Raw genomic sequence first — 26,926 nt, forward strand, 5'->3', positions numbered from 1 at the left:
ATTGACAAATGGGTTCCCAGCAGGAAAGAGGGCAATTCCTAATGCACATATACTTTTCAAGACTGATTGTGTTGCATTTGCTAGTATCCCATTGGCCAAAGCAAATGGCCAAATCTAGATTCAAGGGTGAAAAAATAGATTTCCCTTCTTGATGGGAAGAGTTCTTGTAGATATTGATGAGATTTTGCTCATAGGTAGCACCGTGAAGACCTGACAGTTGGACAGCGGGTTGGGATCGGTGGTGCCTGGGAGTAATCCCAGTGTTCTCACTGAGGTCTTGGCCATAGTGACATGCAAAAAGCATTCCATTCTTCCCCTCCTCTGCCTTCTACCTTCACTTCTTTATGTACTTAAGCATCTTCTTTCCTAACAGAGATCACTGGGCCAATTTAGGGTAAATGAAGTACCTAATTAATCCCTGCTTCTATTTAGTGTCAATTCACCTTCAGACTTTGCCTTGGCCTTGGAAAATGAGTTCAGTTTACCTGCTTGGCAGGAACACAGAGCTTGCATGAAAGTGACTCCTAATACATCTGCTGCCTGGTATCTGTGCTCCTGTGCTAGCTTAGAATTTACACACTGCACTTAGAATAATGACTGTGAATTTGAAATTGAGCCCATTCTAGCTGCATTAGTGCACAGTGGTACCTGAGGCTTTTCCAAAGGTACCTCATCTCCAGTTCATTCTACTCAGATGATGTAGCCCCATCTCCAAGCATGTGTCTCTTTGCTGTTCTACTTTGAAATCTACCTCAGTTACTGATTTTTAAATAATCTTTCAATTTTTAATACTCTCTTAGTCTCTGTTATTCTTATGAACAGAAAATAATAATATGTATTTTATAGGATTTGGTGAAGATTCTATGTAATAATGTCTGTAAAGTGTTCAGATTAGAGTCTAGCACATGGAAAGTGCCTAATGAATATTTTTAAGCTGCCAGGTAAGGATAAAGAATTTAATGGTTCTTCTCTCAGTCCTGCTCCTTAGTGTTGACCACCTTGATTTGGTAGAGCTGGCAAACAGGTTCTGAAGGCAGCCGAGAGCCTGATGCAATCCTCCAATATCAGTTCTATAAAGGGGATGACCCAGAGCCCCATCATTCTAGATAGATGAGAGGAGAGGTGATGAATGCCCCTCATTCAGTCTTCCATGAACTGCAAATATGTATTCTCCATATTCAAGAGTATGTGTTAATGACTGAGGCACACAGAGGAACTCCCAGCAGACCTCTCCAAAGATGGGAGCAACAGTAGCACTGATGGAGATTCAGGTAGGGAAGCAGTAGCTTTACACTCACCTGTAACAGCAGGTCAGTGGATGCCTTGTCCTGGATAGACAGTTGGATGGTGGGCTGGGGCCTCAGCCATCAAGAATTCCAGCTTGTTGTGGGGGCCATAGTCAATCTAATTAGTAAAGGTTTCCAGAGGCAATGTTTTATTTCCCAGTTTACAAGTGGAGCCAATATTTAAGGGATATGAGAGTAGGAACTTTCATCCCCAACACATGCAACCACTCAGATACAAAATAAATGATATGTCTTGTCTGCCTGCCATTTTCTTACACATATTAATTAACGTCTGCATGTCCTCTGTGCTTTATGCCAGGATCTTTTTTTATAAGACGATGTAATTTTGTCTTATGCTCCTTGAGGATAGGAGATAGTATTTTTTTTTTATAAATATTTATTAACAAAACTAAATGAATTAGTTATGAATGGGAACAAATCTTTACTAATGCAGGTATCAAACATAATTCATTTTATTATAGCAAACCACGATGCAGCTTTTAATATTTAAAATCAGGGATACCACAATATAAATCAATTAATAGGCAGGTGTTTTATATAGTATTAAAATTTTATTCATTGAAAAAAGAATTCATGACAAGTGCCCAGGGGAGGAAACGTTATATTTATTATTAACTCTATTTTCCAGATATTACATTGAAATCTTGCTGCAGGAGTATAGACAGAGTGCTTTTGTTGACGTTGGACTGTACCAGTATAGAAATGTCTACACTGAACAACAAACAGAAGATGCAGTAAACGAAGAGCAGGTTATTCAGTCCCAGTCAGCAGTCGTCCAGGAAGTTCAGGTTTGCTGTGATTATAGCCCCACTGTCTAGAAAGAAAGATAGGAGCTCTATTTGGTTATTCCATTTACTAGGTAAGATACTCTTTGGGGGGAAAGCAGTTGTGGAAAATTATTGAGTTGTGGCTTGGAGTATCTGTATTATAAACTAAAGAGGCTGTTACTTGATAAAACTTAAACTTTAAAATATGTTATCTTTTGCAATAAAATAGAGCAATAAAGAGACATTGCATAGCTGAACTGTGATGTTTTAAAGTGTGGTGTGTTTTTGTTGTATAATAAAGATCTTTTTTGAATTGGGCAATAGGTTATAACATTGGAAAACTGGGAAACAACTAATGCAACTAAGGAAGTTCAGAGGATCACAGTAACCAGCCCATGTATAGTAGTCAATTCATGTTCCCTTTACCAATATAGACTAATTTACAACATGGAAAAGACGGGTAAGTGATAAATGCTAAGGAAGATTTTATTTCTCTTCATGTGTACATGTAATTTATAGAGAGGCATTTGCTGTAGTCAAATTCAGTTTTAATAGTAAGCTAGACAAAAAAGTGGAGAAATAAAATTCCAAGTTAATTAAAATCAAACCAAATTTTCCTTTGTTTTTCATATGTTTTCATTTCACTTTTCAATAAAACATATGAAGATTAAAAAAAGAAAAGAAAAGCCTTCAGACTGGTATAGAAAATGGCATCAATAAAAACATTAAAAAAAACATAAAAATATGGTACATACTATCATTTTCTTCTATAAAGATCATGATAAATGTATATCTAAATGCACAAAGGATTTTATATATCTGTGACTCACAGGCATAAGTTAACAGGAATTAAATTCATCATTGCAGAGAAGTAACACATTTGCTTTCAATCTCTCAAATTAAGTGATAGACCCATGAGACACTAATTATGTTGATAAAAACATTATATTTCTACATTTTGTAGTCCTGAAAAAATAAATATTGTTCTTTCTGTTAATTGTTTCAATTAGGAAATATTGATGAATGCTTACTATTTGCCAAATACAATACTTATTGCTATGGGAACATTAAAACAATAATATATGAGCCCTATCCTCAGGAGACCACAATTCAATTAAGTAGCCAATGTTGTTGAACTTGAATCAATTTCAGAACATAATTTCATTAAGTGATGGCATATGGTGCCGACTATGAGTTCTTTAAAAAAGTCAACTCTAAGACGTCATTGTTAGTAGTGCAGAAAGATTTCAACTCTTTTTTTTTCTTCTAAATTCATCCAAGTCTTGCTACCTGCTGATGCTTCTGACTTCATACTGCAATCAGCCTTAAATGACCTCTGGTCTTTAAAACCGGATACAGTTCAAGTAACAAGGACACAAAATCCCCAAAGCTATGTTTACATGATAACCTTTATATCGACTAGAGGTAAGCATGTATTTCATTTTGCATGTCTCTAAAGTTTTTTCTAGGAAACAAATTTATATCCTATGCAACTCTACTGAAAAGAGTAAAAGCGCCATAAAATGACAGGAAAAAAATTGGATTCACAGCCTTCATCAATTTTAGAAACAGTAGAAATTAAATGGTTATTTTTTTAATTGTAACTTTAAGTCCCATTGTATTTAGAGGAAAGTACAACTCCAATGCATGAGAAATACACTATGTATACTATAAACACACTATCAGTATAATAGCCCATTTTAAATTAGAAAAATTAGTGAAGATATTAATTCTGGAAATGAAATTTAAGTAAATCAATGAATGTATGTGAGTTTACTTTTCTTTGGACTATCATCATTTCCCAATTTATTTAAGTAAAATGTTACATCAACATTTGTCTCATCTTATGAAATTGTTAATTTGATTATTGGGTAGAAGTTGAAGAATTTTGTTTAACATGAATTGAAGTTCTAAAAATTCCCCAAAAGTTAGAGCGTGAGAAGACTATATACATAAAAAATATGATTACCCAGTTTCTCCCAGGAACTTATTTATAGATCAAATTCAAAGACCTTCATCTTCCCGATTCATTTTTATTTTGTGATAATGGAACTCCAAATAAAACCAATTTTTTAAAGTTTGGGTTCTACTATGGATGTATTGATATCTTTTTAATTAACTTCTGAAAATTCTGTTTGGTACTTCATCGCAGGAGACTTTGATCTGCTCAGTTATGAAGTATTTGAAGGATATAATGTCACACTGGATATTACAGAACAAACCAGAGGAAAACCCAGTTTGGACACATTCACGCTGAACTGGGATGGGATCCCTTCTAAGCCTCTTACCCCATGGTCATCAGAAGCTGAAGTATGCTCTGTGGTAGTTTTTTAAACAGAAAACCATTTAAACATCACCTTTTTATTAAAAAAAAAACACACCAAAACACTCTAAGTAGTAGTAATACACTCTCCTACTTGGCATGATGGGTTGGGGCCAACCAGTAGTGAACAGAGAAGGGAGGAAATGTCACAAAGATAAGAATGACGGGATTTCTTTAGATCTGTGCCAACAGGACCCAGTGTATTCATATGGGCAGCTGTTCGTAAAGAAAAAATATTTATTGTGAGTTACTGAATTTTGACAACTGCCTGTACGATGAATTTAAGTTAATATTTGTTTGAAGATTAAAGATGACCTGTCATCCCAAGTCCTTAGTTCTAAACATCATTGTTGCTTTGCCAGAGGAACAATGTGGAAATTACAGGAGACCTCTTGAATGTGTACCGATTCCTGTATACTCAGAATTATTTATTATTTTTTAAATAGTCATAAATACAGGCTTTCAGTATCTGTATCTCTCTTCTTTTGAAAGACAATGCATTGGGTTGTATAGTGTGTGTTTTTTCCCCCCAGTTAATTTTGAGTTAATTTGTGAAACTGTTCATTTGCAGTCTGTTTAATTGGGTGCTAATTTATTTAGGCTTGCTTCATTGCTCTCTGTAAAAAACTATTAAACGTATATGTCTGCCTTAGTAATCACTAAGCTAATATTAGCCAGTTGGATGTAGCTATTGTCATTCTGAATTAAAACTCTTGAAAAAGAAATAGGACTTTTTCACATGCTACTATCACATTAACTTTTTAGGAAGTGATCTCTCAATCATGGCTAAACTATGGGAATTATTGTATGAATATGTTCTAACTAATAAGTAGAATTAGTCATTGAATTACTAACGTTCTAACTCTTCATGGAAAAGAAGCTACTAAAGTTCACATTGTTAATTTAGTTTCAGGCAGCAGTGGAAGAAATGGTTAGTGCCAAGTGTCCACGGCACATTGCAGGCTTGGAAGAAGGGTTTGATGTGAAATACTTCAGAGATTACGAAACTGACTTTAACCTGGTACGGGAAGTTTGAGGAGCGGTGAGACTGACCCAATAAGAATTCGCGTGAATGTTTGGCATTTTGTCATCTCTTTTGTGAACTAGCATTAATTCCTTATCTTTCAAGGTCAGATTGCAGATACAACTTTTCGGTAAGGCCTGTCGTTCTAACATCTCTTTGCATTATAAAGCGGTTCATTTGCGACAGCAGTGTTCCCAGTACACGTGAATTTTCTAGAACAGTAGAAAGTAGGCAAATATGAGATCTGTAGGGTTGCTTGCTTTCGTCGCTGGGGTGCAGAGTTTCTCTTTTCCTCATTGGCTTCAGAGAACACAACTTGTGGTCGAGTATTACAGAGCAAGTCACCGTCCTTGCTTTGGGTATCATTCTCTGCTCAGTACAGTGCCTAGTGATTATTTCTCGGTGAGATACAAAGATTTTTCATTGATACACAGTAAAGAAAGTTTAAAACACAATACTTTCCTAATTCTTTTTTTGAAGACTTGAGGAGGCCAGATAGTCACCGTTTCCAAGCAAATATCATCAAAATAAGAAATATGTTAGTTATTCAATTCAGATCAATATCCAGAAATAAATATGAGACTTTAAAATGTATATTATGTGATGCCTATATGAAGATGTTTATTAGTGGAGAAAAAGGGAAAGTCCATTTAATGGGCTACATTTTCCGCTTAGCAAAGCTGTGTGTCTTTAGGTTTTCCTATCCTGAATGCAGTACTTACAGCTGTGGGAGCTGCACAAGTAACTCACATTACACTTCTTTCCCTCTTCATCGCCATCAGCATCACAACATCCTGTGCTCCACCTTACCCCTTGAGTTTGCATTTCACAGCACTGCTCTCACATCCCTGCTCCTCTGCACTGTTACCCTCCTCTGAAGCCCCTTGGCTTCCCTTTTCTTTTAAATAATTCCTTTTTATCTTTAAAGACAAACTCCTGTGCCACTTTCTCCAGGTCATTTTTCTAGATACTTTTATGTTAGATGCCTCCCTTCAGCCTTGGTTTTATGATCCTTGGTTCCTTTGTTCCAAACTGGTAGGTGTCTGTGTTCACCACTTGAACCCTGAAGATTAAACAAAAAACAAACAAATTCATAGGCAAACAAAAACCTGGCACACAGCGAACAATGAATAAACTTTTGTGGAAGGAAGGATTCAGTATCATTAATGAGCTCATAATATAAGGGAAAGATAGGATTTGGGAAATACAGCTACAAGAGACTTTGTGATTATGGATCCCAATGAGTTATAGGGTGAGGGCCTTAGAATTTCAGAGAGAACACATTTCAAGTTGCAGTAGTTTGGGAAGCAATGGGATCCGAGTCGGAACGTGAAGGACTTGGGTGGAGATGTTGGGGAGTAAAGCAAGCACAATAAATCACGTTTTCATTTGAAATATCGTTTCTCTAGGAACATGTTAATAGAGGGCAGAGGACAGCTGAAACGGATGCTTACTGTGGTCGCTACTCCCTGAAAAACCCAGCTGTTCTTTTTGACTCAGCAGATGTTAAACCAAACAGACTACCATATGGAGACATTTTATTATTTCCTTATAATCAGGTAAGCTCAACAAAATGATATGCTAATTAAATTTGTAAAATCCCTTGGTAATAAAATTTCATGAAATTTTAAGACAAGGAAAAGTGCTTGTCATGTGAAATCATGTCACATTGGACAGGCACTGTAGTGCTCTCTGGGTGCTTGTAATTTCTGGTGATTCTCAAAAAGAGAAATTTAAATAATATGCAGTACTATGCACATGTAGTCTGCTTTATCTCATGATTTCAAAAAATCATTTGCACGCAAATTTAAATACTAACGCAATTAAGTATGTATATATATTTTTCAATATTTCTTCATTAATTAGGAAGAAACAAAAATGGATAGCCATCATAGGGTGATCTCAGGAAAAGTGAAAAAAGATTCTGAGAAGAGATGGCAATTTTAGGATGGGTATTTATGACTAGCAATCATAGATTTCTTCTGTACCTTATTGGCTGAAATTAATTTTTCCTTCCTGTGTTCTGATAATTTTTATGGAAAATGCTCAATATATATTTATTGGATTGGATTGAATTAATTTGAATTGTTACAAAACAATTTAATAATAAGATATTTTTACTTTTTTTCTTATTTTCTCTGTAGTTATGTTTAGCATACAAAGGATCCCTGGCAAATTATATTGGTCTAAAATTTAAATACCAAGACAAAAACAAGATTACTAGAAGCACTGATATACAGTTCACATATAGTTTTGCTTATGGAAACAAGTAAGTTACACTATGAATTTCAAAACTTAAATTATACTACAGTATATAAATTATGAAGATAAAACAAACCCATTTCTTGTTTGTTTATTTGTTTGTTTGTTGTTTTTGAGAAATCATGTACACCATGGGCCTAACTGCGATTTTCCTGCCCTCTACGTGAGCTTTCTAACAGAAATAGTTGTGTCAAAAATAAATCTATCAATTATGATAATAAAAACTGGCGTAGTGTCATCATCACCCATGACCATTTCAGTGACAAAACAATGGTAAACTGTTAAGTCTACCAAATCTTCTAATTAGTTTTTAAAACTTCAGAGTCTTGTAATTCATAAAATTCTATTTAGAGGCCCTAAGTACTTTTATTAATTTGAAGGGCACTTGAACTTAATGTAGTGCTACATGTAATTTTCTAAAACTGATGTAGTTCTAAGCTGTGATGCACCACAGGTAGATCCCAGGATGAGTTTGCCAACCATGAAGGAAATGAGCATAGAAAATGCCCGAACAAACTAGTCGGATAACGACTCTAGCTGCTGATGTAAAGATTATTGTTAAACTGTACTTAGTAATTTAGATGGCAGCATTTATCTCTGTTGTAAATTCTCATAGCAGAACTGCTTAATTTTCATTTATGAGATTCTAATGCAGTTAGTATTTAATGGAAAATCTGAATCTAAATTACACAATTAAAATGTACTGAATCAGCACCTTTTTTTCTTTTTTTTCATTTAGAACAGTAGATAGTGCAGCTCCAGTGAGCTCTTTTGGAAGTAATATCAAGACCCAGTTTTGTTTCTTAGTATTGAACTGAGTTTACTTTTCTATCCCTGACATTTTTTACTAAAATAGTTTCCTTCATTCTTGTGTCTTGTTTTACCCACTCTACACCAAAGTGCATTCTCCTTAGTTTCCTTACCTGTTGCTACAGAATATTTTACATTTCCTGTGGCTACTGGCAAGGCTGTACAGGTAAAACAAATATATTTGGATGCCACATTAAATCTTTTACTGCCAGTGTAAGTTTCTGCCTGCTGTCCCTTGAAATGGTTGCTTTTCTATGCTAATGAAATATGCTTAATGCCCTTCTTGTGAGAGAAAAAAACACCTCTTGCTCTTTAAGGTTTGAATGCTTTCGTAGTGTATTTGTTTATATTACACATTACAACTGATCAATATACCTAATTAATGAACCATATTTCAGCTGGACATACACTTGCATAGACCTCCTGGACCTCATACAGACCAAGTACACTGGGACTGATTTTTCTCTTCAGAGGATTAGTGTACAGAAAGCATCTGAATCACAGTCCTTCTATGTGGATATAGTATACATTGGACAGACACCCACAGTTTCCATATGGGATGGTATGTTGTGTCCTCTCATATCTACTTAAACCATCTAAATCTATTGTGTAGTAAAATCTTACCATGAAAATTATTCAGTCTATAGTTTGATAGAAACATTAATCTTTAACTACTTTTGAGTTTTTTAGCACAATAATATTATTTAAATCAATATTTTTTTAATCATTAGGGCCAGGTGATTACTCTAAGGATGACATCCTTAATGTAAACTGTCATTTTAACAAAAATTGCTTTTATTGTCCTGGATTCTGATTACAGATACATAAACTGTGGCAAACATTTTCATTTTGATTTTTGATTGTTGAGAAATAAACTACCAAGATAGAGATGTATTCGCTGAGGTTGATGTTGACATTGACATCTGCTTAGTAAGATTGAGCTGAATCTTTTCATGGACTTGATAGCAAGAATTAATAATGTGATAAATGTAAACTTTATTTCTGGAGGTCTTAGCATTGTTTTTCTAATCATCTTAGTAGACTCATATATAAGCTATGATAATAAAATAATAAAAGTTAAACTATGATTTTAAAAAAAATCAATTTAATCCCAAACAGTTCCCTCAACATTTTTTTTCAGAGTTTTGGAATTTTTTTTTTTTGGAAACTATTTTCAAGTTCAAGATCATGAGTCACCTGGTAAAAAATTAAATGTTATTGCTTTAGAGTCAATCCTTTCAAATCTGCTATCATGAAATCTACTTTATAATTGGTAGAACACATGTATAAGACCGCTGATTTGTGCTAGGATAGAGGTAGTTCCTTAAATAACATTTAGGCACCTACCATGTGTCAGGCACTGTGTTGGATACTGTGTCGGGCACAAAAAAAACAGTGAACAGGACAATCCTGGTCCCGCCCTCGTGGAGCACGTGTCCTAGTGAGCCACTCTCAGGGCCTGGAGCAGAGCAGAGCTAACTGGCCCACAGAAGGCTACACGGAGCCCAGGGCTTGGTGGCTTTTAAGTAACAATTTAAATAATTTTTTTGGTTTGTTTTACCTGATAAGGCTCATAGGTCAAAAGACTTAAAGCTTTTATTCTAGAAGTGAAAGTTTACCAAGCACCACAAACTATTTGCCTTAAGATCTTGTTTCTAAAATTTGATTTTAAATACCTTATTCCATGACATGTGGTTATTAGTTAATGGTGATTTCTTTTTAGCAGCAGAAGTTATGCACTATTACTCCCCATTTACTTTATGTTCTCTAGAAATGCCAAAGAGAAGACTCCCGGCATTAGCAAATAGAGGGATATTTTTAAAGCACTTTCAGGTGAATCAGACCAAAATTAATGAATCAAGTATGACGAACCAGTATTCTGTCACCATGACTTCATATAATTGCAGTTGTAATATACCCATGATGGCGGTGAGCTTTGGGCAGGTAAGCCTAGAATTGTACAAGTTACTATTTATTTTCGGTTGGTGCAGCATTAGCTTTGATCTAGTAGACTTTCTTTTCAATTTTTACAAATAGCTGATATACAGATTGAATACCTTTTAATAGGACAGGACAATTATTCTAAGGACAAATGAAGATTTAGAGGCTTGTTGAATTTGAGCATGAAAATTCACTTTAAACATTAAAAAAATTTCAAAAGATATATCTGTAGGGAAAATGGAGAAATATCCTTATGAAACAGTCAAATTTAAGTAGAATTTTCTCTGTTGATTTAAAAGAAAAAAATGTGGGCTTTTCCAATAAAGATCCCTGAACAAAGATTACTGAAAGAAAATTTTAGATTCTGCATGTTTTTAAATTGTTTCTGTTATAAACACCATTTATCTTTTGCTTCTATCGAAATTGATACAGGGAGGGAAGAGACAGTTTTCCACAATTCCGAAAGGATCTGAACAATTTTTTGTGCAGCTTGAGTTGTTTATGATAAGCATTAAATATTACAAATATGATGAGTTTTTAAAAATTAATGTCCTACAAAAATATATGAGTTAATATATTTTCCTGCAACAAACCAAAAACAATTTATGAATTTTTATACAATGTGTTGCTTTAGTTAATTGATTAGCACTCAACACTAGTCAGGTATTTCCCGAGTCTGAATTGTTCATTGTACTGATCATTCACTTCTTCATATTGTTAAGTTTTCATGTCCCTGTATGTATTTCTGCTAGAAGGTTTTTAGGTTTTTGATAGCCAAGACCACATCTCATCTTCCCTTGCCTCCCCACAGTGATTAGCACTGTATTTTAAATAGAATGCCTGCTCAATAAATATTTGTTCCTTGAGTGATGGAGGCTACACTCTGAATTAATGAGGAATTACTGTGGTTCCAGCTGATTGCTGCACAGATGACTGAGTTGACTTTGGCCTCATTATTGCAGCTCTATAGGTATGGTCTGTGTTGATTTATGGGACCCTCCTTAATGTTCTGAGGAATCCTGAATATGTGAGGCTCATTTATGTCATGTCACGGGATTGTACCATGGTGAAATAGAAGTCATCCTAGCCATTGTCGTGTTTAATCATTCTATCAATATTTATTTTGGAAATTAGATAATCGCGAACAAGACCGAGAACGGGACTGTTTACAGAGGAAATAATTGGCCGGGGGAGTCAAGGATTCGTGTTCAGAGAATTCAAGCAGCGTCTTCGCCTCTGAGTGGCAGCTTTGACATTCAAGCTTATGGACATATTCTCAAAGGTATATGCAAAAGTCCAGAATATTGGTATATGTGTCAATTGGACAGTGCAAACATAATACACATCTGGGTGTACTTCTTTCTAATATCGTTTCTCTACATAACTTACATAATTTACTAATGTAAAGGTAAATGATCCAGAACAAATTACATTTTCACATTTTTTTAATTCTTGCATGCATGAGGTTTATTCTTTGTGTCGTGAAGTTTCATAGGTTTGACAAATGCATGATGTTATAGACCCACCCTTACAGAACAGAACCGTGCAGAGTAGTTTTACCATAAAAGCCCTCTGTGCTTCACCTAGTCACTTCTCCCTTCTCCCGCCGAACTGTGTCAAACTCTGTGATTTTTGCTTCTAAGAAATATATAAATTCTTGACATCAGTCGGAGGAGGACGGTGGTTTACGAGTGATAACGCATAGCACACATTTCATGTATTTTAAGGGTAAAATAGATTTGTGACTTTCCGACCCTCTGTGAGTGCAGGCCTCCCGGCGGCAGTGTCGGCAGCAGACCTGCGGTTTGCCCTGCAGAGCCTGGAAGGAGTGGGGCAAGTCTCCGTTACGCGAGAGGGAACCTGCGCTGGCCACTCCTGGAACATCAAGTGGAGGAGCGCATGTGCAAAGCAGGATCTTCTGCAGGTTCCCTTGTTCGGCTGGGTTTCTGTTTCCTTCTCTGTGGTGCATGCCTCTTTGCACCCTGCCACAGTCTGAAAAGAACCGGAGACTGTGTGTATTTTTTTAAAATGCCCACTATAGACTGAATTAAAGTGAGGAAATTGAGAAGATTGTTCTGAATTAAGTCGACCAGGTGTTCTCTGCCATGGAAAATAGCTGTTGGTGCTCTATTCCCTGGCCCCTCGGGGGAAAGTCCAGGAGTAAGTCAGGAGACCCTTGGCAGGGGTGGCAGGAGCCTAGGCAGGGCCGGGCTCAGGACTAAATCTGGGTGTGCTCTAGGAGGGACGGGGATGATCAGCCTGGCTGTCCCCAGTTCTGCCACTGTGCATGAGAGCTGTGTCCTGGGGCCTTGGACGCTTTTGTGGTTTTACAGATGACCTTTTCAATTCATAAGGGAGGCACAGCTTAAACTCTCCTCTACTTGCCTTTGAGGAGTTAAGGGTGTGGAAGGGGCAGGGGAGAGGGGTCAGGCTGAGTGTAAAGGAGAGACTCTGGGCTCGGGTGGTCCAACATTAGAAAGATGATGCTTCCTGTGACGATGAGCGTGTGAGGAGACACCCTCCCTCATGCTCTGTCGCTAAGAAAGTAAATCAGTACGACTTTTTTGGAGGATAATTTAGTAGCCGCCTGACTACAGATACCTTATGATTCAGCGCTCTTTGTGATATAACTTTATTTTACTGAAACAGTGATGCAAATATTAAATGATATGGGCACCAGGCTAGTTGCTGCAACATTCTTTATAATAATGAAAACCTAGAAACCTAAATCCCAGTCAATGGAAGAGCGAGTGTCAAATGGACAGACCCTGAGCACTGTGCAGCCGTATGGACACCCACATGTGCCCATGACATACGGTGGGAAAAAATAGAGCTCTGCTTAATGAAACCAGTTTAGAAAAAGGAAAGGAGGGAAACAAAAAAAGGTGTATTAATATAGAATACAGCGTACCATACATAGGCTGCATGGGTGTCATACAGATGTGGGGGTATTTAAGAAAACACGTGCACGTACGCGTGACCTGGAAGTAGAACTGGAAAACCCTGCAGCTGAGACCACCCCAGTGACTCGGCTTCCTGTGGCACCTGCTGACGCCCCGTACCCCCTGCCTGCTCTCTTCCCTAACCGGTCTCCTCTGCCCATTCGTCGCTTCTTATCCGTTGGGCTCACAGGTGACCTTCCCCAACGTCCTAAGGTAGCTACTCTCAGCGTGGAGATGCCGATCTGTTTGCTAGGCCCCGTACACAGCGCATCGGTAGAGGGATTTTGGAATGACCAAGTGGTACATTTTTATTTGGTTTTATTCTTGCCATGGGCAGAAAACAAAATTCCATGAGTGGGTAACAAACCAGGATAGTCAGAGGTGAAAAATGCTGGAAGTGGGAAAGCTGACCCTCAGGCGGAAAGAAGGCTAACATTTTTAATTATTAAAAAATCATCTGTGAAAGTGGCAGAGAACATTTGGAGAAAATAAAATTTAGTAAACTATTTTCCTTAGACATATTTTATTCTAAAATTCAGGCTAACTTCTGTCATTTCATTCAAGTTGTAATTGCTGCAATGTATGAGATAGTGCAAGGCTTTTAGTATTTTTTTTTCCCTTTGGATAGATTATGTTCCTTTTCCAAGAAATGTGACTGAAGCAGTTTTGAATATTTTTTCAACCTTTATCCTTTATTCACTTTCAACCATGCTAAAATTTAAAAAGAAAAATTAGTGTGGTCCTTATAGCTTTCTAGTAAAATAATTTTGTCTAAAAATAGATTGATGCTTCCAACATTATTGGAGAAAAGGCTAATATGACAGTTACAAGGGTGAAGGAAGGTGGTTTATTCAGACAACGCGTACTTGGCGACCTACTTCGTACACCCAGCCAGCAGCCACAGGTACGGTATTTTTGAGACGTTCCTCATGACATTTAACACCATCTTAAATGTACAGCAAGTTTGTAATAAAGTTTGGTAAAACAGGAGAGATGACATCTTTATTTTTATGTGACTATTAGTGTACATAGTTGATTAATTCAGTAATATTATTTTATGACCTTTGGGAAAATTATCTTTCTTAGGATAAGAGAATGGACTTTTAAGCTCTACTACTGCCTGTTAGAATTTGAAAATACATTCTTTCATTTAATCTTTACAGAAACTCTGTGAGATAATTTTTAATGTTACCACTTTAATGATGAAGAAATAAGAGTGTAAGGAGTTTAGGTGACACCTTCATTTTCCTTCATAAGCACTCAAAACCAGAGCATAATATGCATTTAGTTTTTATAATTATTTTTTATTGTTTTATGCAACTATCTTTCCCATCCCTGGTACAGCAGGGATGTCTTCTGTTCTGTTCAGTGTTGTATTTCTATATTCTGACATTGCCAACTGTGCCCGACACAGAGTGGTCACATCTACTGAATGAATGGAGTGTCAAAACAGAAAAAGTGCAAATAGAATAGACTAATTTTTATAAACAAACAAGGAAACAAACAAAATCCCATTATTTGTTCTAAACTCTGTGTATATTCTTCTGAAACATGTGACCTCTTTACCTCTATTCTCTATCTCTATGTTTTTACTTGAAGGTTGAAGTCTATGTCAATGGAATTCCTGCTAAATGTTCAGGCGACTGTGGGTTTGCATGGGATCCCATGACTACTCCTGTGATCCGGGCCACAAGCCCGTCCCAAGGTAACCTCCTGCTTTTTAACTTGGAGGATGGAGTGGAAGACAACCAGCAAAAATGTAAATTCTGATCATGATTTTATATATGCTAAATGTAAATGCTGATAATGATTTTCTTATATGCTGGTGTCACCAACTAAAGCAAGCAAAGAGTTCTACATAGTGGAAATTTTTTTTTTTTATCAGATTGGAAAGCTATGGAAAGATTGTTAGTGACTTATCTTTTACTTCATGGGTAACCATGGATTTTGTATCATATTTAAGAAATTCATTTCTATGTTAAAGTCATTTGATTGTTTTTTTCTCTAAAACTTTAGTCTTTTTATTTTTATTTTTAGCTATTTAAATCCATGTGGGATCTTTGTTGTGTGTGATGTTATGTAAATTGGGTGACTGTGTTGTTTATTGATTAAATCTGGACACTTTTAAGAGTGAATGGAAAACCATTAAGTATAAGATACTGGGAAAGCAGCTGTAAACTGGGAATGTCCCAGGCACTTGAAGTTGTATCTCACCCTAGACAGAGGAATCTTACTGTATTTCAGATGGGGAGTGTCCGTAACACTTATGTCACTGTTTACCCTTTTCTCATGAATTTTTAATAGCAGTTCTGAAATTATCCAAGTCACCATAAAGAGATGTCTGCTTAATTTCTTTGTTGTAAGAATAACTTTTCTTTCCTTCATTTTATACTTTCAGTAAGATAACTCTTTCCACTAATCTCTATCAACACACAGGTTCAAAATAATAAGCAATGTAGAGTAATCCAATGGAAAAAAAAATACCATGGCTAAGTAAATGTGTATTTTTCCTCCCTGCTTGCTTATAGGCTTATTGTTTATATCTTTTAGAAGATAGGTTTATTTTTCTCCGAGAAATATCTGATTTCATAACAATGGATTCTAGGTTTTGTCATCTTAACATTGTTATTTAAACATCATTTTCAGGGTCTTTTGAAGAAGGAACAGTCCTCACCATATCAGGCTCTGGATTCTCTCCTAGTTCAGCTGCTTCGGTCTCAGTTGGACCAATAGGTTGCTCCCTTCTTTCTGTGGATGGTAGGTTCTTTTAAAAATTATTCTTATTGAGTCTAATTGTCCTTCTCTAAGAGAAAGTGGGATCAAAGATCACTAGAAAAATGTTCTATCCTTTTAATCTTTGATTATGAGCACAGACTAATCCTTTTGTTGTTGTACAGGTTCTTCATTCCATGGTAGTTGATTTTTCTGCTTTTTTCCTTCATACAGTGATTACTTTGAAACCGTTCCTTCTTTGGTATGTCTCTGGGACAGAGAAATATATGAATTGCCACTCTGTTACTCCATGGTCCCTCTGCCTGTGTAGAAGGGGGCGTGGCCATCTTCCCCGACTTCCAGTCCAACAGAACCTCCATCCATTAACATAGAATTTAAAATTATTCACCTTTTCTGCTCTTGAAAAAAATGAAGGCTGTAATTATTTATTTCCCTAAAAACTATCTTTCATAATCCTAGGTGTATTTCTTAATTTTAATAGGTTGAAACTAGGTGTATAAGTTTCTTTAGGTGTATCTTCTGGGTGTGTAACAGTGAAGGTCAGTGCTTATATTTGCAAGTATAACATTTCAGTGATTTGGTCTCATAAAAACATTGGCTTTATCGTTTTGTTCCTTGTTTTTTTTTACCCCAAGAAAATGAGATCAAATGCCAGATTCTGAAAGGAAGTGCTGGCCATTTCCCAGTGTCTGTGTCCATGGCCGACGTCGGACTGGCGCGGAGTGCAGAGGACCAGGTATCCCACTTCACTTACCAGAGTCAGATCTCGCACATCTGGCCTCTTTCTGGAAGCCTGGCAGGTAATAGTTGATGGTTGCACTCATTTCCATCATTTCACTGCACTGTTTCTAGAACAGGGTGGAAGGACAGGAGCCCAAACCTCCCTCGTACAGAACAAAGAGACTCCCCCTCAGAAGTCACAGCGATTAACTGGCTGACTGATTCTTTTGTTTCCTATGAAGCTCGAGTCAGGGCCATTGCTTATACTTACATCTTAGGTTATTGAATTAATATCATCAATTATTACATGTTTCTATAACAAGCTCATCAGTTATGTCAAGATAAGATTTATTAGTTATTACTCTGCTTACCAGCTGCTCCATTTGTAACCACAGTCTCAATGGAGCTACTTGACCCAGAAAAAGTTCCGGGAACACATTGGGGGAAGGAGGCGGCGCAGACAATGAGAAGAAAAGAGCACATTTCGCCTGTTGTTTCCTTTCCTTTGTGGGTTTTCTGTCTGTTGTTTGTTTAACCGTGCTTAGTTTATAATTTTGTGCTAGCCTCGAACTTTTGGGCGTGTTTTGCATTTCTATTTTACTTTATTTTATTTTACTTCATTGGAATATTTTTTCTTAGTTTTCACTAAGAGATACTGAGATTTGGGATTTGGTAAGAGTCTTCATTCACTCTCATGTCCCACCATGGAATGGTTGAGCAAATAGAAACAGTGTAAGTTTTCTCCAGGATGAAGAAGGCACTAGGGGAAATAGAAGTTGCCACTGGGAATGTCCCAAAAACAGTGTTGGTTGCCAGTCTGTTATTTCATTAAATTACTTAGCCCAGCTCCTTTACAGTTTCAGACTTCGGAGCGCAGGCTCGGGTGTGTGGTATGATTGTCTACATCTTGAGTCTGGTCCCTGATCTGTTTGCCAGCCCATCTCTTGGATGGTTAGACAGTTCTTGAATGATAAGTGAGATTATTGCCAGTTTCCTTTTGTTACAGTTAATCTGTTGTTGGGTTGTTTTCTTCCTTATGTAGGTGGTACTCTTCTGACTCTATCTGGATCTGGCTTTAATGAAAATTCAAAGGTACTAGTTGGAAATGAAACCTGCAGTGTGATTGATGGGGATTTGAATGAGATAACCTGCAGAACCCCAAAAGTAAGACATCTGATTTTAGTCACTTATCTGAAATCTTACGAATTAAGGAACATCTCAGTAGAGGGTTAAACAAATTAAGTAATTAGGAAGTGCAGAGTTTCAGTCATGCTCTTTAACAATTATTTCTTCAACATCATTCTGCTAATATTCAAATACAAAATATTACTCCATATTTTAGATACTTCAAATATCATTAAAGAAGACAGACACATAAGCCAACACTAAACAGTGTGTTCGATATGAAATAATAGGACTAGAGACAAAGACAAAACATGTGGGAAGGGGGTGTTAGAGTTTCACAAGTAAAGTTGATGTCCTGTCAGAGCTTGAAGGATGAATGGGAGTTGACCAGGTAAACCAAAGGATGAAAAAATTTTAGCATTAATAAATAGTCTAAAAAATTCAGGGAACCACGTTTAGACAGTTTTAGTTTATAAAAAGGACTGTATATTTTAAATGTGTTAAAGTTTCAGTTTGTTGATGAAAAAAAACTGAAGTTCCCGATGGAATACTCCATTTTAGAACCAATCGTTGTTCTTTATTTTTAAAAGTAGTGTTTAAACTAAAACAAAGACTCTGGCTTGCTTCTTATGTGCAAAAGGATGGTGAATCCAGCCCCTAACATCTAAAAAGTGTAGCAGACTAAGGTGGGTCTCATGCAGTCGAAACCTGTAGGAAAAGTAAATTTCAGCGTGCATTGGACTGAATAATCATGATGAGAATCTGGAGGGTAGGTCAGTTAAAACCTAGTTTGTTTAAATTATGACATTAAGTTATACAATCAGTGTGCATTAAGTAAAGACTAGGTATAAAAAGTGCTTTTTCTAACTGGCAATTGAGCATGTGCCCTACCAGTGAACACACCAAACATTTATTTAAGGGTCCAAGTGTTAGTCTTAGATTCTGGATCTAGGCTAGCTCAAGATATACTAATGTGATTTGTCAGTGAAGGGGAACAAAAATAAATATAATATATTTGAGTCTGTTTTAAGAGCAAAACATCACAACTTTTTGTATCTTATATTTTATCAGTTAGAGAATCACTTGTTCAGAGCTTCTAGACTATATTGCCTAATCCTCTGGAATTCAGTAATATAGATGCAATTAAATTGATCAAACCCACTATATCATATGCCTTTATCCTAAGAATTTAAATAGGCAACCTACATTTGAAAACAGGACTTTCTAAATATCTGAAAACTGACTCTCATTCATAACTTTGAAAGAAAACATCTTTGGAAGTTTATTTTGAATAATTCTGATTGCTTTTGGCCATTGGATAGCTGCATCTCAACATTTAACATTTTCTGATTGCTTTATTTTTTTCCTCTTATTTCAGAGAACTGAGGGTACAGTTGATATTTCAGTTATAACCAATGGATTTCAAGCCACAGCAAAGGATGCTTTTAGTTATAATTGTTTACAGACTCCAGTGATGACTGATTTTAGTCCAAAAGTATGGACAATACTAGGTAAGAAATTCTCAATAAGATGTTATTTGACATATATAAACCATTTCTAGAAAGGTTCTCAAACATTTTCCCCTGCAGTTCCGTTTCTTAAACAAAACCAGTCACGAGTTGTTTTTTTAAACCGTAGATTAGCCTATTTGTCAATTCACTAGGAACATGCGCACTAGGAGAAAAATATTAAGTTTTTTAAAAGTACTTTGCCGTCTTAACAACTAAACATGACTCGTGTCTCCAGGTGGCAGTTGTCAGCTCTTTCACTGATTTTTCTTCTGCCTCTAAAGTGTTGGGATTTCCTGAATCCAGTGAAAGAGATGAGTTGGTTTATTTAATATGCACATTGCATACTGCATACTAAGTGGCACCTTTCTGTAAAACTTTTTTATTTTAAATAATAGGAGAAGTTAACTTAACAATTAAGGGTTATAACTTTGGAACTGAGCTCACACGAAGCGTGAAGGTGTATGTTGGAGGAAAACCCTGCCAGGATCTTCACTGGAACTTCACCGATATCAGATGCCTTTTGCCCAAGTTGTCCCCTGGAAAACACTCCATCTGTGTAGAAGTCAGAGACTGGGGTTTTGCATCGACAAGGTACGGCAGTGAACGCGAGCTCGATGGCTCTGTGGATCACATGGGGCTAATAGGGTCAGGATAGGAGAAGAAATAGTCGTTAACCTTATAATATTTAGTTGCTTTCTTCACCTCTCTACATCTCCCTTTGCAAAAAGCTCTGAGAATATCTCATAAAGTGCACATAATTCTTAGTTCTGAGACCATGATCATTCAGATTAGGTTGTAAGATTCTCTGCAGAAATAGGTTTATGTATATGTTACATGATTTTCATTCATTCTGGAAATAAATACTTGTCACGCAGTTACTAGGGGGTAGGCACTTGCTCGGGGCTGGATTCATCATGGATAATAGAGGAACAAGCCCCCCTTCATTAGTGATGCCACAATTTTGTTGGGGAGGAAGATTTCAAACAGAGGATTACATAGTAACTTAATTATACATGCGAAAGGCTATGGAGAGCTACCAGGTGCTGTAAGAGTATGTAACAAAGAAAGCTAACTTTTCCTGAAGGAAAGGGAGGAGTTCTTTGGAAAGGTGACAATTAAGCCAAAAAGTGGGTAGGAGTTGGTCATCTGAAGGAGAGGATCACAGATCCTTCTCCAGCTCTCACGTGCCTTAAGTAAGTGTTTAGTTATTTTCTTCCCCAAAAGCTGTTCGTTAACTGGTAAAACGTTGGTTCTAGCGTAGGAAGTTACAGTTTTCGAATACATAGAAAAAATAAGAAACAGGGATTTAAAGATTGAGAAAAAGCGAGTAAAGCTGCCGTCAGAGTGGAAGGAGAAATGATCGCAGCGAATCCTTGTGGGAGGGGAAAGAAGACGGGCACACAAACAGTAAACACCAGCCTCAGAGCTGCATCCCGCCCGGGATCCAGGGGCAGAGCGCCTGGGTTCTGGAAAAGCCGCTGGCTTGCGCTTCCACATCATGACACAATGGGCAGAACTGACAGCAGACTGACTGCGTAGCTGGGTGGCCGTTCAAGAAATACCCATTTCATTAAGCTGAGGGAGTTAAAAGTTAACACGGAGGCTCATTCAGGTTACGGTCAGAGCTGGCCTGCAGGAGCCCACTCTTTGTCACGTCTGAAAAGCATTGTATGTTTTGATGGCCTCTTAGTAGACACATTGTTTGTAACAAAGCAAAATAAATTAAAAACCGTCTCATTGAAGTAATGGGAAGAGAGGTCAGGACAAATTTCCAACAAACACAGACAGATAAATTGAAATTAATTGCTCAAAACTTTTATTATTCATATAAAGTATATGAAATTTCATTGCTATTCTTTTTTATAGATAGTGCTGCCTTTATGTTTTACTCTAATGACTATGTAAAATATTTTAAAGGATTTTATGTATTTCTTGTGACCTCAGTTCTCATAACTGTATTTTTCCCATAATATTTTAAAATATTTTATCTCAAGTTCTACTACCATGGGATTTTCAGAAATCTAATTTTCATAGGTAGGGAGAAACTATTATCTATATGCCATCTAACCAAATTGAGGTTCATGATAATTAGTTTGAAAACGTATTGTTTAATTAAATATCCAGTTACTTTCTCTTTTTAAATGAATCAGCTGCTAGTAAAAGTTTAACAACGTGACCCCTGGAAAGCTCATTGAAACATCTATTAATTTTTCTCTTGCAGAGACAAGTTAAATGCTTCTATACAGTATATTTTGGATGTGAACGGCATGTTTCCGCAGAGAGGTTCCTTATATGGGGGAACTGAGATCACCATAACGGGTTTGGGGTTTAGCACGATACCCACTGAGAACACTGTGCTCTTAGGTAAGAGGATCATCCTCACAGGAGGGTGGCTTCATTTTTTTCCCCACATTAAAGGATGTGCTATAGGTGCTGAGTTATTACTCAAATATTCTCAATCATGGAAACTTTAACTTCCTATCAGTGCACAAAAGGTTAAGTGTATTTGGTTAAGGTGGTGAAGAGAAACTGAATAACTGCTTTCGATTTCAATAAGTAATGATTGTGCATTTAATGTGAGCAAAACACTTAAAAAGAGGAAGGTTTTTGTTCTAAAAATCAAGACTCAAACACGATTACTATCAGAAAACTGTACCCAAAGCCTACTATATAATGTGAGTTTTTGTAAGGCCTTGACTTTTTAGTAATTATACTTTATTTCTATAGTTCAAAAAAATATTTGAGAAAATTTTTTTACCCCATCTTTATTCTTTCTAGGGTCCTTCCCTTGTAGCGTGACATCATCATCATCAGAGGTCATAAAGTGTACTCTCCCTTCAACGGGGAATGTATTCAGGATTACCAACGATGGGGAAGATTCAGGTATAGGCCAACATTTATATATTGGATATAATGGAAGCACTTACCTTGAAATTAATTTGGTTTTTATTTAATTTGTACTTGAAAGTTTTCAGAGAATATCTATTGTTATTTCTTTCTATAATTTGTCAGTGGTATCCATCCCCTTGACAAACAGGCCACACAGAGAGTGAATCAATGGTAGACTTGAGTCCAAAAGGCCAGATTTTAGTGTCCAGGTTCAGTAATTGCCGTTGGGTTTTACTGCAGTACAGCACCTCCTGAATTACTGTATTTTGTTATCAGCCATGGGTTTCTTAATGAACATTCAAATTGAAATTATACAGATTTTTTTTGTATTCCTGTTTGCCTGAGAAAAATTATGTTTAAAGAATTAATCAGCTTTAACATATTTCATGCCTGAACAGCTGATGGACTTCCCGATTATTTTCAGATTGTCTCTTGGTCATCAGTTTTGTTGTGTATGTGGTTTATTTTTTTCCTTAATTTTCATTATTTCTGTTTATTTTTGTTACATGTTTAAATTACGCACATAAAAGTTTTACAATGTTATTTTAAAAGATTTCACTAGTAGCTCTGTAAAAATGCAATAGTTTCAAAGATATAAGAATTTTTTTCCTTTTTTCTTCTTCTTATGAAACGTGGCCCAATTTTTGCTCCCAGTGCATGGGTCAGGCTATGCCTGGTCGCCGTCCGTCTTGAATGTGTCTGTGGGAGACACAGTGGTGTGGCACTGGCAAGCACACCCCTTTCTCAGGGGAGTGGGGTACAGCGTCTTCTCTGTCGCCACTCCTGGAAGCGTAACTTACGACGGCAAAGGATTCACGAATGGAAGAGAAAAATCTGCATCCGGTATGTTTCCACTTTGCTCGGTTTTGCATCCTGCTTCTTTTTTTCTAGATATAATAAAAAAGATACTTTGTCTAGATTTAAAATACATTTGTACAAATAGTATATACAAAATGATTTAGTTGGCATTTTAATTGCTGTAGTAAAAAATTAAAAATTCTTAAGCTGTAAGTGAATGTAAGCCAGGTACTTTAATACATCGGTGATGAGTTTCTGATACCGAAAATATCTTTATTCATTCTGGAATAAATCAGGTGAAAAAAATATATAGAAACAAGCAAAATGCAAAGAAAATTGGAATATTTTTTAAATCATACCAGTCTGCTAGCAAGTAATGAAATTCTGTTGATTGAGATCAGCTTTAAAATCAGTATTTCTCCTAGGACAACTCTGTAAAGTGTTTATTTTAGTTCATACATGTAGCAGTTTGAAACTTTTTTACTCATGAACACTAAGTATTATTTTTTTTATTGTTTATTCTATGTCGAGTTCTTTAAAATTTGGTAAGTTATGCCACACTTGACGTAGTTTTCTAGAAAAGTCAGTGCTGAACCCTGTGTCCTTGGACTGTCATTTCATTATACAAGAGAGCTCTTTAAAGCCAGGGAGTCATTTCCTCACTGCTTGCTTTCTGTGGAAGTAGCGCATAAATGAAAAAAAGAAACCTGTCATCTGCATGTGCGTTTGAACGATCGCTTCAAATTTCTTTTCAAAGGTGCATTAACTGCCTGTATTTATTGTGTGCAATCTTATATTCTGGCAGGTTCATTTTCTTACCAGTTCACTTCGCCCGGGACCCATTATTACAGCAGCGGGCACGTGGACGAGGCCCGCTCCGTTTTCCTCCAAGGCGTCGTGAACGTGCTGCCCGCGGAGACCAGGCACCTTCCCCTGCGCCTGCTTGTGGGCAGCGCCGAAGCCGCATATACTCGGGGTGAGAGTTCAAGACAGGCACCCTGTCGCTCCGGTGACGCAGCTGTAATTGACCTCTCTGGAGCAGGAGGCAGGTGGCTGGGCCAAACCCTGCTTCTGTCCCTTACCAGCCGCATGACCTGGAGCAGGTCTGGACTACTCTGAGGCTGGAATTTATTCTATAAAATAAGGTTCATGTTAATGTTGTCCTGCCATTCCCCCAGGATCCCGTGCGCCTCAAATAAGATATAATATTTTTAAAGTTCTGATATTCTGTATGTGCCCAAAAATATGTTAAAATGTGAGATGATGTTATTGTTGTATTTTCCTCATGGGATCTGGCCTTGGACAAATTGGAAAATAAGTTAATTTTATATTCACTCTTTACTGTATCATCTTTGTCCAGGTCTTTCTTTTAACATTAAGGGGGAAAAAAAAAAAAAGGTTTACCAGAATATAAACCACCATGGTCAAAATAAAGAGTAATGCAATCTGAAAACTTCTTATTTTAGAATATCATCCATGACTTACAGGCAGTTCTTTTGTCTAAAGGAGAACCTGTGAATCTGAACTTGGGAAGCTCTGTGGCAGGCTGCCCAGCAACAGAACCCCTGTGTGGCCTGAACAATCCTGGGGTTAACAATTCAGATAGATTGCTCTTTGAGCTTTCACGGTGTTTTTCACCATCCATAAGCAACATTAGTCCAGCTACTGGAACAGTAAATGAATTGATAACGATTACTGGACATGGCTTCAGTAATCTCACATGTGCTAATAAGGTAAGACTATAAAGCTCTCCATTTTCACTTTTATATATTCAATAAAAGGAAGACATTTTTGTCCATAACCTCATAATTTAATTTCTAACAGCTTTATTGTGATTATAATGCACATACCATACAATTCACCCATTTAAAGTGCACAGTTCAATAGCTTTTAGTATATTCACAGTTACACATCTATCACCCTGGTCAATTTTAGAACATTTTATTACTGCAAAAGGAACCCCACAACCCTTAGACATTACTTCCAACTCCTCCCTACCTCTCTGACCTAAACAACCACTAATCTAATTCCTGTCTCTGTGGATTTCCTATTCTGGTCATTTCTTATAAATAAAATCATACAATATGCCATTTGTGACCAGCTTTATTCACTAAGCATATTGTTTTCAAGGTTCATACGTGCTGTGCCCCGTATCAGAGCTTCATTTCTTTTTATGGCTGAATAATATTCCATTGTATGGCACACACATTTTACTTACCCCTTCATCAGTTCATGGACATTTGAGTTGTATTGACCTTTTTGACTATTATGAATAGTGTAGCTGTGAACATTTATGGACAATCATAATTGTTTTAAGATTAATCCAAGATATACTGTAATCAATTCCCCAAAACAACTTTATGCATAAAAACTTGCACTTGAGTAATTTTTTTAAAATTTAGTTGCCGATAATACAAAATTTAAACTTGTACTAGAGAAATGTATTGACCCATTTTCACATTCATTTACTTTCAGGTTACAATTGGTAGCTACCCCTGTGTTGTAGAAGAAAGTAGCACCAATTCCATTGTATGTCGTATTGACCCTCAAAACTCAATGGATGTTGGCATCAGGGAAATTGTCACTCTAACTGTCTACAACCTGGGCATTGCTATCAACACCCCGTCCAATGAATTCGATAGGCGATTTGTACTTTTGCCGAACATTGATAGGGTGTTGCCAGATGCAGGGTCAATCACAGGAATGACAAAAGTGACCATCAAGGGCTCTGGATTCTCAGTGTCTTCTACAGCTGTAGAGGTCCTCATGGGTCGTTTTCCATGTGAAGTTCTGTCAGTGAGTTATACAAGCATTGAGTGTGAAACATCTCCCGCTCCCCCCCAGCTGGTGACAGTACAGGTTCTGATCCATGGAGTGCCTGCCCAGTGTCAGGGCAACTGCAGCTTTTCCTACCTAGAAAGCATCACTGCCTTTATCACAAGAATCTCCCCCGACTCTATCAGCGGATCTGTAAGAGCTCAGATTGAAGGAGAAGGTTTTGGCACTGCCTTGGAGGACGTTGCTGTTTTCATCGGAAGCCAGCAGTTCAGAGCAACCGACGTGCACGACAATAACATCACCGTTCTTGTGACTCCTCTCCCGGCTGGACTTCACCCCGTGCGTGTTGTGGTGGGAAGCAAGGGCTTGGCCCTGGGGAACCTGAGTGTCAGCAGCCCCGCAGTAGCGTCTGTCACACCCACTTCTGGAAGCCTTGGCGGTGGAACTACTTTGGTGATCACAGGCAATGGCTTCTGTCCAGGCAACACCACTGTCACTGTTGGGGACGAACCTTGCCGAATTCTCTCTGTCAACTCCAGTGAAGTCTACTGCCGAACCCCAGCCGGAGCAGCTGGGCGGGTCAGCGTGAGGATCGGCGTCAACGCAGTCGCTTATCCCCCTCTGTCCTTCACGTATGCCTTGGAGGACACTCCACTTCTCAGAGAAATTGTTCCAAGTACAGGTAGGTACTCCAGTACCCACCTTTTTATTGTCCTGATGTATTATCAGTAATACTTCTTAGCATAGAATTAGAATAAGGTTTATAAAAGATTATTAAGATATAGTTTTAGACACTCCTGTTTAAACCAGTTAATACATGGGATTCCAGTTCTGTGTAGTCTCTATTTTGTGATTATTTTTTGTACATTCTTGGGATAAAATTTTTAGTCAAATTCCACTGATATTTTGAAACAAAATCCCTGTTAATTTGACCTAAATTTTAAAATGAAAGAGAAATAGATAGAGTCTAAAATTGTTAATTAATTTATGACATTA

At 37.0% G+C, this 26,926-nt stretch overlaps 1 protein-coding gene across 1 annotated transcript in view; it reads left to right on the forward strand.

The window, feature by feature from the left end:
* Positions 1-26,926, forward strand: part of PKHD1L1 (PKHD1 like 1) — a 106,057-nt gene that overhangs the window by 23,476 nt on the left and 55,655 nt on the right. Inside the window, exons 15-38 of the mRNA XM_087825597.1 lie at positions 1,936-2,095; positions 2,399-2,534; positions 3,356-3,499; positions 4,227-4,384; positions 5,305-5,418; positions 6,831-6,980; positions 7,566-7,690; positions 8,892-9,055; positions 10,265-10,437; positions 11,569-11,716; positions 12,204-12,358; positions 14,158-14,280; positions 14,976-15,081; positions 16,023-16,133; positions 16,745-16,909; positions 17,872-17,993; positions 19,333-19,465; positions 19,861-20,056; positions 21,687-21,829; positions 22,244-22,348; positions 23,009-23,197; positions 23,958-24,128; positions 24,659-24,885; positions 25,628-26,612. Of these exons, the coding sequence (XP_087681723.1) occupies positions 1,936-2,095; positions 2,399-2,534; positions 3,356-3,499; positions 4,227-4,384; positions 5,305-5,418; positions 6,831-6,980; positions 7,566-7,690; positions 8,892-9,055; positions 10,265-10,437; positions 11,569-11,716; positions 12,204-12,358; positions 14,158-14,280; positions 14,976-15,081; positions 16,023-16,133; positions 16,745-16,909; positions 17,872-17,993; positions 19,333-19,465; positions 19,861-20,056; positions 21,687-21,829; positions 22,244-22,348; positions 23,009-23,197; positions 23,958-24,128; positions 24,659-24,885; positions 25,628-26,612 (4,403 nt within the window). The remainder of the gene's footprint in view (positions 1-1,935; positions 2,096-2,398; positions 2,535-3,355; positions 3,500-4,226; positions 4,385-5,304; positions 5,419-6,830; positions 6,981-7,565; positions 7,691-8,891; positions 9,056-10,264; positions 10,438-11,568; positions 11,717-12,203; positions 12,359-14,157; positions 14,281-14,975; positions 15,082-16,022; positions 16,134-16,744; positions 16,910-17,871; positions 17,994-19,332; positions 19,466-19,860; positions 20,057-21,686; positions 21,830-22,243; positions 22,349-23,008; positions 23,198-23,957; positions 24,129-24,658; positions 24,886-25,627; positions 26,613-26,926) is intronic.

The sequence above is a fragment of the Miniopterus natalensis genome, chromosome 16, assembly GCF_054644295.1.
Source record: "Miniopterus natalensis isolate mMinNat1 chromosome 16, mMinNat1.hap1, whole genome shotgun sequence".
In the NCBI taxonomy this organism is placed as follows: Eukaryota; Metazoa; Chordata; class Mammalia; order Chiroptera; family Miniopteridae; genus Miniopterus; species Miniopterus natalensis.